The 20,771-nt window shown below is 37.0% G+C and overlaps 1 protein-coding gene across 7 annotated transcripts in view; it reads right to left on the bottom strand.

Annotated features, from left to right (window-relative positions):
- The window catches only part of LOC121314707 (polypyrimidine tract-binding protein 3-like), a 77,255-nt gene that overhangs the window by 36,915 nt on the left and 19,569 nt on the right, over nt 1-20,771 (bottom strand). The window contains exon 1 of one of the 7 annotated variants that reach the window (XM_041248267.1): nt 13,393-13,536. The exons of 4 other annotated variants lie outside the window; for them this stretch is intronic. In XM_041248267.1, coding sequence (XP_041104201.1) covers nt 13,393-13,410 — 18 coding nt within the window. In that variant the 5' untranslated portion in view covers nt 13,411-13,536. 2 more of the 7 variants (XM_041248291.1, XM_041248277.1) reach the window with 2 other exon arrangements.

Below are 20,771 nucleotides of genomic sequence, written 5' to 3'. Positions count from 1 at the left end.
AATTACACGTTACGTTCATTTTGACACGTGTACAATATATGAAGATATTCTAAAGCACTGTCTTCAGCGGCTAAAAGATCTGGAACACCTGTTAATCTTGACTAATTAAGCCACTAATTGGTTCAATTAAGTAACAGAGATTGGTTGAAACGAAAACCAGCAGCCACAGTAGTTCTCCAGGACCAGGGTTGGAGACCCCTGTTCTAAAGACTAAAAAAAAAGAAATTCAAAATGACTTTTTTTTTTTTTTTTTTTTTTAAAGTTAAAATATTAAGTAAATCTGCAATGTTTTATTTACAATGATTTGCTTTTCCCTCCCATTATACCTTTAAACCTTTAGAGCTTTAATTTGAACACCACAACAAGTTTGAAATAACACAAAAGTGAATACCTGTTACACTTCAACAGCATTGCAGTCTAGTCGTCTGCTCTGGACACATCCATTAACAGAAGAGCAAAGAAGCAAGAGAGGGGTTCAGCAGTAATATACAAATTAAGCATGCAGTGAAAAGGGGGGAAAAGGTCATTTAGACCAGGAGGGTGCAAGAGAGGAAGGTTGCCCCAGAGAAGCGAGTACGATAGTGAAGCAAAGAGAGACACAGGCAGAAAGAGGAAGATATCAAGCACAAAGGGAGGGCAAAAAGAGGGCGGGAGTGAGTACAGGCTAAGCTTGACAGTGGAATAGGAAGGGGAAAAAAAAAAAAACCTTTGTTGTGGACAAATAAATTAACCTTAGGAGACAGCCAATCTGTCACTAGAACACGCAACCCAATAGCCTTGCCTGAAAGGATACAGGCGTCATCGTCATAAAAAAAAAAAAAAAAAAAAAGACACTGCTTCAACAGGCTGATTAGCAATCTCCCTAGAAACACCACCTCTTTGGATTACACTGTGAACAGCTGCCCTACAGACAGGCAGGCACACTCACTGGCTAAGAGCTGGGGGTTGCTGTGCATACGCCTGCTCTGTTGTCTACTGTATCAATTATTGAAGCTCTCCACTCGATTGGTAACCAGATACGGCTAGCCAAACAAAAGCAGTTTTTCACTCCAATTATCTGGCCTGTTGACAGGGAGCAGGAGGGAGTCTCTGGCAGACAGCTCTCTCCTAAGCCCTCCACACTACATTTGAAGCAAATACTGTCCATTATAACAGTATGGAGGGGAAAGTCCTGTAAGGTATATCTTTAGCTGTGCAGTGCTGAATGACAACTCAAAAAGATGTTCTTTAGTGATGCTGTTCTTTTCATCATTATATGTGGTGACTGTGCTTGTAACCTGATTTTACAAGTTACAGCAGCCTAGAAATGTAGTTTGGGGCATTCTTACTTATATATATTTTTAAGTAATAATCACATATAAATAAAAAGCTCAGGGCATTTACTGGTCCACAATTTAATGCTTAGAGCAGACTTTCTGAACCCCAATCTTCTGTATAGCAGCATTTGTGTCCTTTCCACAGAGCTTAATGCAAACCTAAGTCGTCTGTTTCCACCCAGATTTCTAACAGACTAAAACCATTGAATTCCCTAGTGTGTATTTATCCAATTTCCACGCCCATGTTTGTGTAAAAACTTTAAAACTGATCCAAAAACAACTTGCCTTTTTCCTGTTTAGACCAAACAAAATGAATGTTGCGATTCCAGTAATGGTGGGGGAAAAAATAGGGTAGGTAGGCAGGGCAAAAACCTTTTCTAAATATAGAATACAAATGTATATAAAATGTATTCAATTTCTAGGACACTGAGTAATAAATAAATGCCACAGTGAAACAGTATAATATTGTGATTTACCTTTTTAGGTGTTAAAACAATTTTTTTTTTTTCTTCCTAAAATACTTATGCTGATACATAAAAGCAACACACAAATAAGTCAATGATGGCCTACTGTACTGTAAATGTATATTTCATTTATTTAAATGATTTTATGGTATTCCCACTGGAAATATTGTTTTCAGGTATTTTAATAGTGTGCTGTTATTGCAGATCACAAATGTAAAACCCTGTTTAGCACAAATACCTTTATGTAAAAGCAGAAACGCTAAGGAAAAAACACAAGTTTGTTTTTATCAAGAGGGATACAACACTTATGTGCACCATACTTTAAAGCAAAAGGGAAATCAGAAAGAAATTAATTTTAGTTAATTGTTATTTGTACCTTCATGCTGCTTTTGTACAGAAGAGCTTAAATAGGCCTATCCTTAAAAGGTATTTCAATCGCTTTAACTGCAAGAAATAACATCATATCCTGCCAAGGACAGCACATTAAAGCACTTTGAAAGAAACAACCTTCAGTCAGGTGTCAGTTATACCAACAGTGTCAGGATCAATTAAGTTAACATTTTCCAAATGCCCTAATAGTATTATTAATATATTAAAAAAAAACAGACCTCTAAAAAATTGAAGCTGTAACAGATTTAAGAACAGTAGTGGTCAGCGTTCCCTCTAAGGCTAAACTGCGTGCATTTTTCACAGTAACTGGCAACAACCTTTGCACTCAGTTTATTAACTTTCGCAAGTTATTAATATACATATCAACCTCAAATCGAGACTCCAGCCTCTCGAGGTAAACATATCATTTTGAGACCATTCTTACAAAGCACTAACACAAACAGATCTGTGTCTGTCTTGCAGCTGATTCTCCGACTTCACTCTGTAAAAATGCACGTCACATTAGTGCAGAGCTCGCTCGGGCACCAGCGCATCTACTGGTACAGGGCGGATGAGGCATCTATAGAGAGTGCTGCTCATGAACTTTACAATTTTTAACTTGTCGTATAATTGAATACTAAAATCAGTGAAGCACACACAAAGTTTTTTTAAAATAAAAACTGTTTGTTTTTTATTAGACTAACAGGATCCGCAGCTGTAGCCAAAGGTCAGTATCAAACCCGAACACCAGTGCTTCCCTTGTTTCATAGAGAACGGTATTTTGCACCATGAGCATTAATTCACTCAATAAAGTAACTGTGTATGTGTTTTGTGTGATGTATGGGTGTATAAAACAATGGGACTTTTGGTTAAGGGTCAAACCCGGGGATTATAAATAAAGTGATACACGCCGCTGTATCACTGCACATCATTACTGTTTACTGTTGTTTGCTGTCAGGCTCTGGACAAAAGACAACTAATAAACACCCTTGCACCTGGATATCGTTGTCTGTCTGTTTCTTCAGCACTGCTGTATTGCCTTCATCTGCATACACTTACACACTTTGCCACAGGGCTATACACATGTAAAAAAAATGCATCGACACTTAATTGCAATCCGCAATACAATAGGCAATATTGAATAGTAAATAGTAAAACATACAACACAATTTTAATTAAATAACTCAATAAATAACAGCCCAATCTGGAATATGTGCATGTGGCAGAGCAAAGCTCTGCCCTTTTTAAATTGGCAAGGATGGGGTTAATTGCCCCTACCTGCCTGGGTTTATTATGTTCAGGTGGCTGGGGTTGATTAGTTGATTAGGTTAATTAACGATCAATCAGCGCCCAGCCACCTGACATAAAAGGAGGCCTCTGCTTCTCATTTCGGAAGAGGGAGCTGAGGAAGCAGGTTGGTGGTTTGTTTGTATGTTTGAAAGTTTGAATCCAGTGAAGGTCTGGAAATTGTTTTTTTTTGTCTTGCTTTATTTCTGTTTAAATCCCTTTATTTTGGCCCTTGTGCCCTTTCATTTTTGTGTTTATTTATAATAAAGTAGTTATTTTTCTGAACTACAGACTGTCTCTGGGCCTCTATCCACTCGCCAGCCTGCCACATTTGGTGTCAGAAGTGGGAGAGCGCCACCTAGAGGCTCAGAAGTATTTTTTTTTTTTTTTGGGGGGGGATTATGGGAAAGAAGAGCAGACAGCGACAAAGGCAGGACAAGCAGCAGCTGAAGAAATGTAAGCTGCTGCAGCCACCGCTGGAGGACCCGGCCAGCCTCTTCCCCTGGTGTTCCTGGTGCGGGAAGGAGGACCATCGTTGGCGGTCCTGCCCAGATGTGCCACCGGCAAACTGGTGTGGCCGGTGTGAGGAGGATGGCCACAACTGGGCAGGATGCCCCTACAGCCAGGCCCAGGAAGAGATGCAGTGTTCACCCCGGGCATCAGGGGCCACCCCACTACCTCCAGCACCACCACCTTCACCACCGTCCCAGGAGATCTGGGACTGGTTGATGCACCCTGAGGCAGACCTCGTCCACGATCTCCACATAGTTATCAACACGTTGTGGCGTCGAGATGGGAAGAGGTGGGAACAGTGGGAGGAACAACACCACCCAGCGTCCTTCCCAGAGGTTGCCCTCATGGTGGTTAATTACCTGGCGGTAGACATGGGAGATGCCCCGGTCACTCCAATAAAGAGGGGCGAGCCGCCTTCCCGAGAGCCAGAGAGGGGCGAGGAGCTGCCGTCGCTCCCAGAGCTAGAGAGGGACAAGGTTGTCCTGGAAGGAAACTTGCTTCCTTCTGCTCTGACAACATTCCCCAACTCTGAGGATTGGTTTTCCCAGCAGGACAATGCTCCATACCACACAGCCAGGTCAATCAAGGTGTGGATGGAGGACCACCAGATCAAGACCCTGTCATGGCCAGCCCAATCTCCAGACCTGAACCCCATTGAAAACCTCTGGAATGTGATCAAGAGGAAGATGGATGGTCACTAGCCATCAAACAAAGCCGAGCCGCTTGAATTTGCGCGCCAGGAGTGGCATAAAGTCACCCAACATCAATGTGAAAGACTGGTGGAGAGCATGCCAAGACTTATGAAAGCCGTGCTTGAAAATCAGGGTTATTCCACCAAATATTGATTTATGAACTCTTCCTAAGTTAAAACATTAGTACTGTGTTGTTTAAAAATGAATCTGAACTTATTTTCTTTGCATTATTCGGTCTGACAACACTGCATCTTTTTTGTTATTTTGACCAGTTGTCATTTTCTGCAAATAAATGCTCTAAAATGACAATTATTTGGAATTTGGGAGAAATGTTGTTAGTAGTTTATAGAATAAAACAGAAATGTTCATTTTACCCAAACACATACCTATAAATAATAAAACCAGAGAAACTGATAATTTTGCAGTGGTCACACACATACACACAGGTAGTGGACAAAATAATTGAAACACCTGGGTAAATGAAAGACATCAAGTATATTGAAAGCAAGGCCTTCCACACAGGTGTGGCTCATGCGTTAATTAAGCAAACAACATCCCAGCATGCTTAGCATGTATAAAAATGCTGGACAGGCTTGGTTGCCTATAATTATTGCTAGCATGGCTGCAAGAGGATAATGTCAAAGTGAAAAATAAAATCTACAAATTTATCTAAATTAATTACAAATACAAAACTGAAAATACTTGATTGCATAAGTATTCACCCCCTTGAGTCAATATTTGGTAGAGGCACCCTCAGCAGCAATTACAGCCATGAGTCTATTTGGATAAGTCTCTACCAGTTTTGCACAGCTGGACACTGCACTTTTTGCCTATTCTTCTTTGCAATATTGCTCAAGCTTCGTCAAGTTGGATGGGGACCTTTTGAACAGCAATTTTCAACTCTTTCCACATATTCTCAATTGGATTGAGGTCCAGGCTTTGACTAGGCCACTCCAGGACATTGACTTCCAGTGTGGCTTTGGCTGTATGTTTGGGGTCATTGTCCTGCTGGAAAATGAATCTTCTCCCAAGTCCCAGGTCTCTTGCAGACTTCAGCAGGCTTTCCTCCAGGATTTCTCTGTACTTTGCTGCATCCATTTTGCCCTCTATCTTCACAAGCTTTCCAGGCCCTGATGCAGAGCAGCACCCCCATAGCATGATGCTGCCACCACCATGCTTCCCAGTAGGGATGGTGTTCTCAGGATGATGTGCGGTGTTAGGCTTGCGCCAAACATAGCGCCTACCGTTGAGGCCAAAAAGCTCTATTTTGGCCTCATCAGAACATAGAATCTTCTTCCACTTGGTCTCAACATCTCCCACATGCCTTCTGGCAAACTCTAGCCAAGATTTGATGCAAGTTTTTTTCAACAATGGCTTTCTTTTTGCCACGCTCCCATAAAGGCCAGTTTTGTGAAGCACTCAGGCTATTGTTGCCGTATGCAGAGTCTCCCAGCTCAGCCTTGGAAGACTGTAACTCCTTTAGAGTTGCCATAGGCCTCTTGGTGGCCTCCCTGACTAGTGCCCTTCTCGCCCGGATACTCAGTTTTTGAGGACGGCCTGTTTTACACAGATTCACAGTTGTGCCATATTCTCTCCACTTCTTAATAATGGAATTTACTGTGCTCTGGGGGATATTTAATGCCTTGGAAATGTTCTTATATCCTGAAGAACCTTATTCTGGATTTGCTTTGAATGTCACATTAGTGCCGGTTCTGAGCTGTCATAACTCGTCTTTGTGAAAGGGATAATACAATAACACATAAATATAGTAGATGCCGCTTATAAGCAACCTCTCTGTTTCCAGCAAGAAGTTGCTACTAACCGAACGTTATAAAACGAGAAGCTACATTTTCAAGTGATTGTATATGGAAAAACAATGTATACTATAGTTGTAGAAACAGCGCACTGAAATACATGTCTTAAAAAGTAAACACGAAAAACACCAAATAGCAGAACAAACAACTGTTTACTAACACTACGTGGATGTGTGAATAACAAAAAAGTAGTATGTCCAGTATTATACACATAGTACTACAACAACGTAAGTACTATCGATATCCTTAAAAACAGTAAACAAAGTTTGTATATAGGACTTGCATTTAATACAGAAGCCATTTTAAAAGAAGTAGTTGTCCAATGCTATTTGTTTTGTTTTTTGTTTTTTTTTTTACAATCCGCCACCTCCAGCTGTAAATTACTCAATTTTGCGTGCAGCTTCGTAGCCAATTTCAAAATAGGGGATACAGATTTTGAGATGCCAAACTTTTCTGCTACCCATACTTGGATTGGTTCCCTTGAAAATGTTGTTACTAACTGAAAGTCTATCAGGGTTGCCAAGAACCAGCATCTACTGTACGTAAGTTCTGATGCATGTACTACTTAGGAACGTTTTATTATTGTTCACAAAATGCCCAAGTTAAATGATTATTTTTTCAAAATTATTTTAAAAATTCAAAAGCTGCACGGATACTTTATTAAATCTTACCAAATACAGAATGCAAATATAACTAACAAGTTAGATCTCTGTAAATAGGTAGTGCCTTCAGCCTATACTGCAATTATCATCTTCATGAAGCTACTGAAGCCAAGGGTGGCCTATTAGTTGACGTTGCAGCACTAAGGTTGCAAACGGTAATACATAAAATTTCACATGCACAAACACAGCCAAGTCAGAATATAATTATGAACAGGATAAATGTGATCTCTACAAACAAGGCCAAGTTACAAAATAAAATTTGGACCAGCCAAACTTGGGTCATATTTGAGTTTTTTTTTCTTTCTTTTTTTTTTTTTTTTTTTTTTTTTTTTTTTTCATGAATGAAACAGGGGCCCAAGTTGGCCTCATGTCTTCTTTGAATTGTTTTGAAACGTATTTTATATATTACATCTTTATGTGGCTGGTCTTTTTTTCTATCTGGTTGTCTTAAAAAAAAAAAAAAAAAAAAAAAGTTTGGTCAGATATCACCACTCTGCTCCTTATACCAATTTCTTTGCTTTTCTACCCACAGCACTGACATCAAATCCATATTTAAAAAAAGGCCACATCCATTGATAAATATGCTGCATTCATCATTTTCCAATATCCAGACCAACTTCTTTTACTGGAATAAGTTTGAATTAAAACTGCCAGTGACAAGTAATCCATTTTAAAGCTTTATATGCAAATTCCTGTAACACAGCTGGAAATGAGCCTTTACAGTGCACCGCTTTCTGCTTAGAGAAGCCTAGAGAATGTAATACTCAGCTTACAACACAGTACTAACCAAGTCTGTTGGCCACTTGAGCTTGAATGCTGTTATCTTTTGTGCTCTGAGGATAAATAAATAAATAATAAACAAATAGTAAGTTCATCGAGGTATAGGTTCCTTTGCTGTTCTTAATTTATTTTCCACTCCAGTTTTAGGCAGGATAATAACTGAAAAGTAACAGAAACTTGCAAACTAGGATTACAGTGGGAGGACCATGGAAGGTGCAGAATTACCTTTAATATTCTAGAGGGGTAATAAAGAATGGAGAAGCGAAACAGATACATGGTGGCACTGCAATTCAACCCAGGGGCTGTAAAGCTAAAAAGGGAAATTCAACAAGTGAAACGGCCTGCTTCACTAGCCTTTATGCAGGGCTTTTGTTTAGTAGGAGGGGCGTATTCAAAGTCACCTTTCTAGTTTTCATGCTCAGGGTCACTTAAAAGGTTTTGCCTGTCTGCTAGTGGTATTATAAATACATTAAGCATCACATTGCAAAGGCCTATATGGAAATCAGTTAATAAGCCACCCCCTTCTCGGGTTTCTTTCATATTTCTCAAATACTCTACCTATAAAAAAAAGCTGAGAAGCAACTTTTTTTTAATTTTTTTTAAAGCCACTACCTCCTCAGAGATTGATGTAGAAAAACAAATCCCCCCTTTGAGTGTGTGTGTTTGTATAAGGTCAGGTAAATACTGGAAGTATTTCTTCCCATATAATTACAAAATATTTGCAAGTTCTTTTTTCTCTGCATGCATAAACCTTGTGAAGTCATGAAGAAGGACTGCTACATCTTGCACAGCACAGTGACATTTATAAGGGAGTGGCAAGTACATGATTTATTATAGGCTAGTTATCCAGTATATTCAGCACCTGGCCTGAAAAGTGGAAAGCCATTCTCAATGTACAATGAATACATTGTTTTATTTCAAACAAAAGCCTGAATTACCTTAGCAAATGGAAAACACATTAGACAATGCCTCAATTCTGCTGTACATTTATCCATCATTAGCCAGCAATACATTTAACACTGTTCAAACATTTTCAACAATCAGGTTTGTTTTGCCACGAACGACTAAAAAAATAAAACCTCAAAAAAGTGGTCACATTATATTTGCTTAGTAAACCAAAGCACACACACACACATATATATATATATATATATATATATATATATATATATATATATATATATATATATATATATATATATATATATATATACACACACACACACACATATACACACACATATATATGAAAGAAAAGGTTTTAAACCTTTTCTTTCAAATGCCTTCAATTTTGTACACTGCAGTTTATATATATAAAAGGATACACCCCCTCATGCAATAATATATTTTATATTTCATTATATTCTGAGGGTCTATGACAATTTATCACCAACAATTCATCACAAACAATTTATCACCAACAATTTATCACCAGCAACAACGCTACAGGTGAAAATGACTGGTGCGGCGCTTGTAACCCTAATCGGTGAGTTATTGTCCGTGATGAATTGTTGGTGATGAAAAGTGCGTGACAAATTGACGGGATACCATTTTTTGACAATTGATAGAAAACACCACATGTTGTACTTCATAGAACTTTTTAAAAAATACAATATTTCACCATGAAAAAAATTACATTCACTTTTGAAGCAGTTCTAGAGACGTAAGCTGTGGAGCAGAAAGCCAGTGATCCCAGATATCCTAGATTCAAATCAATGCAGACTGTGCACAGGTACACACAGGAGATAAGCTTTTATATTGTGCATGACATGCTGTTCACATCATTAACTAGCTGGAAGCAAATACAAACAAAAAATACATTAGTAATCGGAAAAGAGAGAGACACAAGGTAACGTCTGTCCGTGGGAGTAATGTCTATTATACAGGAAGCTGGGGAATTGCAGGATTTCAGTTTCACACCTCACCTCACAGACCTTAGAAAAAGGGTTCCCAAGATTTCCGCTTGAAAGCTACACCATAAATCAATTGTTGTCTACCATTAATACAGCCAATAGCCCCTGCCCTAATTCACCAGAAACTCTATTAAATTTGTTTAACTGACTACATCATATTTAAGTGTTAATAATCCTGATGGTTTGTTATTAGTTACAATGTATTAAGAATAATTTACTTTTATTTCCCACACAAGCCGACCTGTGAATGGGAACTGTGTGTGTTAAGCAGTTATTAAAAATGCAAACGTATTATAGCAGATGTAATAAACACGTGATAACAAAACAGTGTAATATAATAATTTAACTGAAGAGGACCAAATTCTGGGGAGGATGATTATTAAAGCAAATGTGATGAAGAGGAAATAGAAATAGATGAAATGCTCCACAAGGCAAGCACGTGTCTGAATATTGCATTAGTAAGGAAGGGTTACCTAAACCAAAAAAACAACAACATTTGTATCATGTAAAAGCTGGTTTCATGGACTTTTCAAACAAATTATTGATGCAAGGGGGGTGAGCACAAATTCACCAGACCCTACTCACCCCCCCCCCTTAGATTGGTTCACTTGAGCTGGAATGACCCAAGAACATTTGTCTTTCTTTTCTTTTTTTTTTTTTTTTTTTTTTGGGGGGGGGGGGGGGTCGGGGTGGGGGGGGGGCATGTGTTCTAACTGCCACTGACTTTCAAATGTCATACAATTTATTTTGTGTTACAATGTTATATATATATATATATAAAAAAAAAAAAAAAAAAAACAGGAATGGTATTGACAATGACACTTCATTATAATGTTTCTCTAATTTTATAAATCAAGTTTCTTTTCAGCATTACTGATTCCTGTATGTAGTACTGAGCAATGGATTGCATTACGCTGAACTGGCACTTCCTTTGTTCAGTGATGAAGCACTTAACCAGAAGCGCTTTTCAGCATTCAGACTGACTTAAACCCTGTCTATAGAGACTTCTGTCTCCCTTCAGCTCCATTAGCATAGCACACATCATAGTAAAAAATTGTATTCTGGCCCCAAACACTGCCAAATGGTATTGTCTTGTATTATGACAAGCATCTTGCTTCCCTAAGCATTTATATTGTGTGCTACAAAAGTTAATTAAATCATAAAAGAGGAGAATTAAATGTACAGGAGTTTAAAGGGTCCCCTCCAGTCAAATGTACACCCCCCTCTCTTCCAATCCAACCTTGCCTATTAAGGCAAGCACAGTAAGACATTCTGCATTTTAGTGATCTCAGAAAAAGCAAAGTGTGTTGGTGTGATGGGAATCAATATATCTATATTGCAATTCTACACAAAAAGACTGACAAATACAGTTTCACAGTTACCTCACATATCCTCTTACCACATTTTAACTTGTTATTTTATTATATCTTACAAAAGATAGGTCTGATAAGGTCTACCAAAGGGATGTCCGTAAAGCAATTCAAAGGTTTGCTGGTGGATGCATCAAATAGATTCAAAACAAAATGCAATAAAAATGCCTGTCAACCTTAGATATCAATTTGAGATTTATGTGTATGTACGTACGTATGTATGTATGTATATATAAGGTATAAACTTATGGAGCAGGGTACAGTATCCAAAGCACTGGGGGGTGTACCTATAGCGGTTATAGTGCTTCAGTAAAATATGTACTGAATATAGTGTACGACACAGTGTAAGAGAAGTGCTGTGGTAGAATATGTTTGAAACATACAAAATATACACTAACACTAATCATTAACACTAACACTAGTCAGCTGCAGCTGGTGCAACGCAAGCTACAACAACGTGTATTTATTATAAAAACATTATTATTGTTCTATATAACACTTTTTTAAATACATGTGAATGTTGTATTCCACTTATATGGGAGTACCCATAAAATAATAGTAGCTATAGTGACATCACCAGTAAATTATGCAAATGAATGCCCTCGAAGGTCAAAATGTACCCTTCGTTGCAGCCCATATATATATAGGCCTGTGATGGAATTTTAATATATATATATATATATATATATATATATATATATATATATATATATATATATATATATATATATATATATATATATATATATAGTAGTTAAAACAAAAATTCCATTACAATACATTTCTAGTGACTCACAATGAGTGCAGGTCAGGACAACCTAGCTGCTCCTTAAAGGCCATGTAATAAAACAAAACAAAAACAGCTGCTTGACAAATTCTCACGCATATAGCCAGCAGCAACGCTGAAAACATTCCTACCCTCAGGTTTTCTCCAGTACTTGTTTTTGCAGGAATACATTCCTTAACTGCATGCCATTTTCCTGAGACTTTTTGCTGTACCGAGACAGAAGCCAAGCACAGGGAGATCAGCAGCTGATTGGTTTGTGCTGACAGGGTAATACAGTATGAGCAAGTGCTTATTATCCACATGTGTGGGGAAATGCAAGAAGCCTTTGTTTATCATCTTTTGGTAGTTTCTTCAGCTACAAACTGCACAATCAACAAAGTGGTGTTTCTGGGTGCGCATAAGGGCAAGTTATAGAAAAATGTAGTTGACAGTCATCAAGGGATCACAGCAGAGTCAATTCTCGTTAAAACCGAACTAGGACTGCACAAATTTCCAGTTGCTACAAATGTTCTACATGGTCCCAGACAAATTTAGCAGTCATTTATTCTTACAATACGAATTCACTTACACAAATTTCCTGTTAGTGCAAATTATTTTGGAGCCCCCCGGGTTTCTAATTTTTTTTTTAAATAAAACAAAATCACCCTAGTTCTGACATCTCAGTGAAAAGGATATTGGGAAATGTATTAACTTGCATCCAGATTAGCACCTCTTTTCTGTATTTTAGTGCTGTTTTGGGTCCACTGATCCTATGATGCATTTCAAGTTTCTAGTTCTGAAAAACAGGGCTACAATAATACAGGCTTATGAACAGCAAACTGGATGAGGGTTATCAGCGTTTCCAATTTACTCAATATCTTGCTTTTGTGGTTTAAAAATGTCTGTGATCAGAAAGGGACATGCAGGTTTTAAGTGCAGTTCATTTGCAATGTATACTTTTTAAAAAATGTACAAATCTTATTTATTATTTTTGAATAACAAACAGAGCTTACAAGACCAATCCAACTAACAGAGTTTGCACCTGCCAGGTTGAAAGCTTCAAACTGCAGCAATCTGAAAATACAGCTTGCACAATTTGCTTTTTACATTTTTGTATTTGGATGCAAAGATATACTAATTTAAATTTATATTCTTTCTTCAAACAAATAAACATGCAAAACGTAATGATGTTCAGGTTACCAGTCCCTTGGGTGTAGTGTTGCTTTCATTAGTCTAGCTCAGGAGCGTGTAACCTCAGCTAACCTACCTGCCACATTCACTGTATGAACGAGAGGAGGCTCGCCTGGTTCCTAGTACTGTAGCTTACTGATTTGAAAACTTTGTCAAGTTGAGTCTTAAAATATACTAGTTATTTGGCAAAAACAACATGACTAGGTAACCCATACCATACCCTTGCCACCCTCTGTGCAAAGAAGTGTCTCCTACCCTCTGTCCCAAGTCCATCTCCACTTAATTTCCAACTGTGTCCTCTGATCCTGGTTTCTGTGCTGCACCTGAAATATTAGTCAGCTACATTCAGGATTTTTATCTGTGTCATTTCACCACCTCACAATAAGACAATGGATTTTGATAATACATTTACTATTTTTGATACAGGGTTTTTTTTTTTTTTTTTTTTAAATCATATCCTGGCTAAAATACTGTTTATCTTCCCAGTATTATTGTAAAAATTAACTATTATAATAATATGATCTCAAAGGCATAAAAGTAAGCAACTTGTGATACCCTGCAGTACTCAATTTGGCATCCCTGTTGGCCGATATGCAAGGGCCACTGGTTGACCTTTGGGGTCCAAGACTACTTACTATTGCCCGTCCAAAGTCAAGAAAGAACTAAGTATGTCCAGATTCATAGCAATTGGATAAGCTGCTTCTCTGGAAACAGAGGGCACTTACTGTTCTGTTTTCTACATTGTTCAGTAATTGGCCTTTAATAAGTATACATTAAACCAAATGTATGCAGCTGTCAGATGTGCAGTGAAGAGTCACTAAATAAAAAAAAACAAAAAAAAAAACTGTGAACTGGAAAGGTAAATGTTACATAGCATCTTTAAAATAACTAATTACAGTAGGTTGATTAAAAAAAAAAGCAATTTCTCCTTGTCACAAAGACGGCTGAGTGGAGACGTCAGAACCAGGAAATGAATACAGAGACAGGACAGGTGAGATGAAATGATGAAGACGCTTGCTTGCTCCGGATTATTGAAAATAAAAGGTTTAAACAAACAGAAGACAGGACATGGCACTTTACGCCAAAACAAAAAACAGACTAACAATTAACAAATGGTGAGCAGATACACACTTACAAACACAGTGAGTTTAAATAAACAAGTACCGTGCTGGTCTCACCAGCACGTAACAGCAATTGATATATAGCTAACTTGGTTTCTCCTCCTCTCTCTCCCGTTCCCTACTCACTGAACACCCATCAACCCCGAGTGAGTAAAACGTGCATCTATATACACTGCTGTGCTGGGATTCAATTACCTATTAATTATTCACTTGAATCCCAGCACGTGAATTAATCATGTGCAACCTCGTGCTCACATAATAAATACTTTAAATGCACATGAAGTGATGTACAATCCCGTGCCTAAATTTAACATACCAAACGCAACATATACAGAAAATACACACAGGGGTGGGCACTTTGTCACTCCTTAGTTTAAAAGAGTCTTCATACCAAACCACTCAATGCAGCAGGCTTAACTGGAAGCCTAGAGAATGTGATGCAGTCAATATCAATTATTTGTAAACCTGTAGCGGTTTTATAAACAGAGTGTCTTCAATTACACCAGACAAAACTAGAACGTGAACAAAAACAGAAGTATACCCAGGGGCATAATGTAAGGTGAATCTCATAAGAAAATGGATATGTAAAAAATATCTATCATATCAATATCAACATGGCAGTGAAATGATTAACTGGAATGGGAACTTTATTGAAAATCATTGACTACACCTGTGTACCACATGTGAAGACACTAACGGCCTTATTTATGAAGAGTTTACCGTATGAGGAACATGATTACCGCGTTTAACATGCCCTCATATTTATTAGGCTATTAATATTTTTGCTAAACAAACAAATAGATTGAAAACACAGAAATATATATATATATATAGTACTTTTATATAGAACTTTAATCAATGCCAAAATATATATATACTTTGAAATATATGAATAGAGGAGTTGTAGTCCTGAGAGCAACGCATTATACATGTACACAATGTAGAGCAGTGAGGGCTCTGGACCGTTGACTGGAGGGTGGTGGGTTCAATACCAGGACACTACTGCTGCTGTATGTACCCTTGAGCAATGTATTGGTCCAGTAAAAACCCTAAATGGGTACCAGAATTTGTATGTACAATTAAATTTAAAAGAATACCTAGCAGGCTTTTTTTGTCTATCCTACATGTAATACAGTACAAAACAAACCATGCTGATGAGTTGTAGGCTTCACATTGTTGTAGGACACCTAGATAATACAATATTATTTTAAATTGAAACAAAATAATTTCAGCATATTTTCTTTTATCTGTCTCTCATATTTTTATCCCTGCCACCACCAGTAAGTAAGTTCTTTCACCTGTCGTCAAACAGAATAAATACAGCGCGCAACTTCAGACCTGCTGCCACCCACAGTTTGCTAATTAGAATTTCTGCGCAGTCATCTTACTTTTCCTCCCGCAATTTTGGCCAAAATAACCGCTGCTTAGTAAATGAGGCCCCAAGTATATTGTCTCCATCATACACGCAGTAATGAGGTCAAATTACTGTGTCACTGAAATAGTTACTGGAGACCCCCTGGAACTGAGAGAATCATAGAACACTGTGAGACAATGTCAAAGTCACCAAATCAAACCCAACAAAAAATTAAAAAAACAAGGGTGTTAATGCGATTACAAATGCTGTTATTCGGCTGATTGAGCTGATAAACAACTGTGAAAAACTTTCATAAGACTGACAACCATCTGCCTCCACGAAGGCTCGTAGTGTGCTGAGGGATTGAGTTTTACAGATTCGCTTTGCCATTTTCTGTGTCTTTCTTGCCGGCTTTTCCCTCTGTCATGCCGGCGCTATGAGCTCTGTGTCACCGATATTGCTGAAACACTCAAATGTTTGTTTTTTTAACACTCGAATGATGTTTGCATTATGCAATTATCCGAATTAAAATGCATTATACAATGGATGCTATGCAATTAAATGATGTATGCAATTATCCAATACGAAAGTGGAGTCGACACACACACACACACACTATATATATATATATATATATATATATATATATATATATATATATATAGTAAATAGGTGTACAAATCCAAAGGCAGTTAACATTTTTACTGTATATGAAAAATGTATATAAATGTTACAATTTCTGGCAATAATCAGTATTTTACACTCTGCAAATCAATGGCAAATTGATTCTGGCAAGTGTTGCCTTTCTAACAATCATTGTAGTGATTAAGTAGTTTGCCCTAAATGTACAGTGTCTAATCTTGAATCTCATGAGTGGTGTGTGAAGCTGCAGAAATAAGGAAGGTTTGCAGCAATTTACACTTAAAAAAAAAATAAAATTGCACACATCACTTTTAGGGTGGGGGCATAAGGTAAAGCACCAAAATATTGAAGGTCAGCTTCCCGAAGGCCGTATCAAGCTATAGACCATGACACTGAAATGTAGGGCATGCAACACAGGCCTCTTCAACCTGCACAGGGTTACCTGTATCTGGGGAGACTGGCTTTATTCTGCATCAAGGAGAAGGATCATTTTACAAAAGTGCACTGCAGTGCAGGATATCGGTTTCATAGAGAGAGTTAATGCCGGCAGTCTTGTGTCACACCATTGTACAGTCTATTTGAGTTCCCAACTGCCAATAGCAAATGTGCAGGTGCAACAAACTTAGCAACCTTTACTACCAACTTATTTTTGCAACTTAAGACCTACAAAAAAAAACTTCATGTGTACTATGTGATAGTATAGTTTAAAAATAAATAAATGGAAAAAGTAGTGCAATAATCTAACTCAGATTTTGGCTTTGTAAATTACTCATTGGAAACTCAACCCAGCAATCAAAGCCTACAGGATTTCACATCCACGCGATTATGGCATTCTTCACAGAATTAGCCAAATGCAAGGGAAAATAAATCACAAGAAAAAAAACGAAAAATAATCATGAGAAAAAGGGTGGAGGACGAGTTGTCTGGAGTCAGCATTTTCTACAGCTCTCTGCTACAGTCAGGGTTCTCAAATCATTACAATGTATTGTGGGTAATTCTATCCCCCTTCACTTTGGAGTGTATACCACAGCCATCAGGTGAATGTGTATGTGTGTGCGTGCGTGTTTGCGCACGCAGGAGCGCCCCCGGAAATGTTTCACATGGTACGCAAAACTGAACCACACCGACATTCCTTCCCAAGAACGACTCTGCATCAACACGCTGTTAAGTGTTTCAGCCAATCAGAGTGCTGCAATTTTGTTCTTTCCTGGGTTTCACACCACCTACACTGTCACATTAGAAAACAGCAAACCGAACTGCATCACGGTTTCCCCTTTCTAAAAAATGAATAAACCCAGCGCACTGCCATTGAGACAGAACAGCAACAGCTAAACAGTTCACAGCAACAATAAAAGGTACAAATAACCCTATTGGAAATACAGACTAAACTAGGGGAAAAAACTAGTCTAACAAATCTGTTATGCTGGTTCTATTTCTAATCATTGCTCACAGTCATGACAACTAATGTAATCATTACTCACCCCCTAAACATGGCATATACACAAACTTAATTAGTCCTTTTGACTTGTTTTCAGCTCTTAAACAGTTGCAGTTCAAGTTACTTATCAATTTTAATAGCTAACTTGAAATATGCCACTGTTTAAGAGCTGAAAACAAGTAAAAAAAATAAATAAATAAATAAATAAATAAAAGGTCTAATTAAGCAAATTATCGGTTCAATTAAGGGTCTAGTTAAGTAATTGAGAGCTCTGTTGGAATGAAAACCAGCAGCCACAGGGGGTCCCCAGGACCGAGTTTGAGAAGCCCTGGTGTAGGCACTACACTACACACTGTTTGTTTCATACATATTTTTCTGTCCGGAGACACAACTCTTGTTAAATTTAGCAAATAACAAGGCATAATTGGCAAAGAGACAATTGGGAGAATTAATTATGCGTTTACATTAATAGGGGCACTATTTAAAATTAGAATCGAATGATACACAGCACTGAAACTGTGTAGAGCAAGTCAGTCAACAGTACACACACATATATATATATATATATATAATATATATATATATATATATATATATATATATATATATATATATATATATATATATAAATAATATATAGTGTTTCATATTTTATCCTGATTATTATTATGCCAGTAAAAATGACAAACTTAATGTGTGGAGTACTGTACCCATGATTACTGTCACAAGACATTGCCTGACTGTTACTAAACCGTTTCATATTTTTTACTGTTATTGTAATGCCAGCAATAAGATACACATCTTTTCAAAACAGGTTTATTTGTAGACTGAACTACACTGTTAGTGGAAGACTATAAACATAACTCTTAGGTTTTCCTGCTTATTTTAATGCCAGCAATGAGCCAGTGATGTTTACAAACATTATGAAAGGTTTGAAGTGTCTTTAGGTGCATTACTCACTATAAGAACAAGTCTTATTTAAAAAAAAAAAAAAAAAACCTCTAATAAAAATTAAAAATAAATAATTGTGGTAATATTTATTAATATGCTTATTTTAACTATCAACATTATATTTTGTGTAACAAATGCCATGTTTAGTTATTAATACGTTGATAAACAGTGGAGAAAAAATTTAATTTGATATTCCCAAAAGTGGAAAAATCAGTAGCCCTAAAGATGGTTACAATTGAAGGCAGAGCAAATGCCAGTGTTTTATACAGTAGTAAAGCAATTATATGAAGGCTACCAGTTAAGGATGAAATCTACTCTGAAGGCTACTTTAGATGACTGTATCCGACCATATATTTATTATATATATATATATATATATATATATATATATATATATAATATATATATATGATATATGATGATTCAGAATCAGAGGCAGAGCCACAATGTCTTGTTTAAATTTAAAGCAAATCATAAAATTACTGAGATACTTGTGTTGGAATACGGTTTCAAAATTGTACAATGCAACAAAAATAATATATTAAAAGGGTTAATGCGTTTCACTGATAATTTACCCTTTCTCAGTTAAAACAGCAAGTTTCTTAGTACCTAAAAAGCTTAGAGGGAATGTTGTTGACACCAATCGGTACTGGAGTCGGATAGGGTTCCCAATTGTTATTTGGTGCAAAGTAAACATTTACATTATTAAACTACAGTGTTTTTTTCTTTTTTTTATTACTATTTCCTTATTGTTTAACTGTTAGCAGTACAGTGTAGATGTCTTTTGTTCAGAAGCAGTTTCAGCTAATAGCCTAAATCTTCATTCCTGTGTGTTGTACAGATCTAACATTACAAATATTATCATCTATGTATTGAAATACCGGAGCATGTATCTGTTGAGCAAGGAGATCAAATTGTATTCCTTATTAATAACTGTAAAGTTACCCATTATAATACACAACAAGACAGTAATAATATGCAACTAAATTGAGGAATACTATTCATGAACAGCTTCAGTATTAAAAGATAATAAATTATAATCACTGAAAGACAACATTTAAACTATTATTGATTATATATGGGTGTTTACTGCATTCTTTCATAGTTCAGCCATCTGTGCACTCAACTTCTTGAGAATGCAGACTTGCTTACATTCCAGTTTGTTTATAGCTTTCAAAAGGTCACTTTTAGTGGGGCAGTCCCAAAGTTTTGCACCCTGCTCTATATAACTTGTGTGATTTAAAGTAGTCAAGGCATATTTATGTTGCGTGAAAGAGAATATTTTGCACCACAGTATTAATCAATTTTCTTAGCAAATACCAGTCCTTTTTTCAGCCAGTCTTGTATTGCAGGGGCCTTGATGCTCCAAAAGTAATTGTCTTCTTGTTGATCTTGCCTTGCTGTGACCAGTGCTGAAATCATTCACATTACAAAAATGGAGTGCTTTGTCAGACACTACAAGTAGACCACTAACAGTCTAGCACATGCTTAAACCATGCAGAAATGTGGCAGAATGCACCCCCTCACCACTACCCACCTCAATGACATGGGTGCTCCCTACTTCCTTGTGTCATTACTGTATGTCATCATTAAAATAGGTTATGTATTTTGTCAAGCCACCCTGGGCAAGAGTAAAACAGACTTTGTAGTTTATATTTAAATTTGTTTATATTTTCAGACACTGATAAAAATCAGCTCAATCATACACCGTGCCATGATTTTCAATAGAAAACGTCTCCCGAACTCTCTTTATATCCCATAACCCTTTGCACACAGCGTGATTGATGTCTCAATAGAGAATCAATGGAGTTGAGTATCTAGGTAATATAGAATACCAGGTATTTCAGAAGACCTTTGGATGGTATCACATTTCATAATTTCTCAGAAGAAAAAAAAAATTGCACTAAATGCATTGTTACATTGTATTACGTGTAATTGTCTTTCAATACAATTTCACATCACTAGCAAACAGGTGTGATAAATCAGTTGTACTGTAGATCATATGATAAATCGATCAATGTGAAGATTAAAAGTCCTACTAGGATGATCTTTCTGTAAAGTGTGGAAGGGCTTAATTGTAACACCTAATTTAGCTAAAATCTAGACCTTGTGGACAATAGCTCAACAC

The sequence above is a fragment of the Polyodon spathula genome, chromosome 1, assembly GCF_017654505.1.
Source record: "Polyodon spathula isolate WHYD16114869_AA chromosome 1, ASM1765450v1, whole genome shotgun sequence".
In the NCBI taxonomy this organism is placed as follows: Eukaryota; Metazoa; Chordata; class Actinopteri; order Acipenseriformes; family Polyodontidae; genus Polyodon; species Polyodon spathula.
The sequence above is the reverse complement of the archived record's forward strand: the minus strand, read 5'-3'. Positions and strand labels throughout refer to the sequence as shown.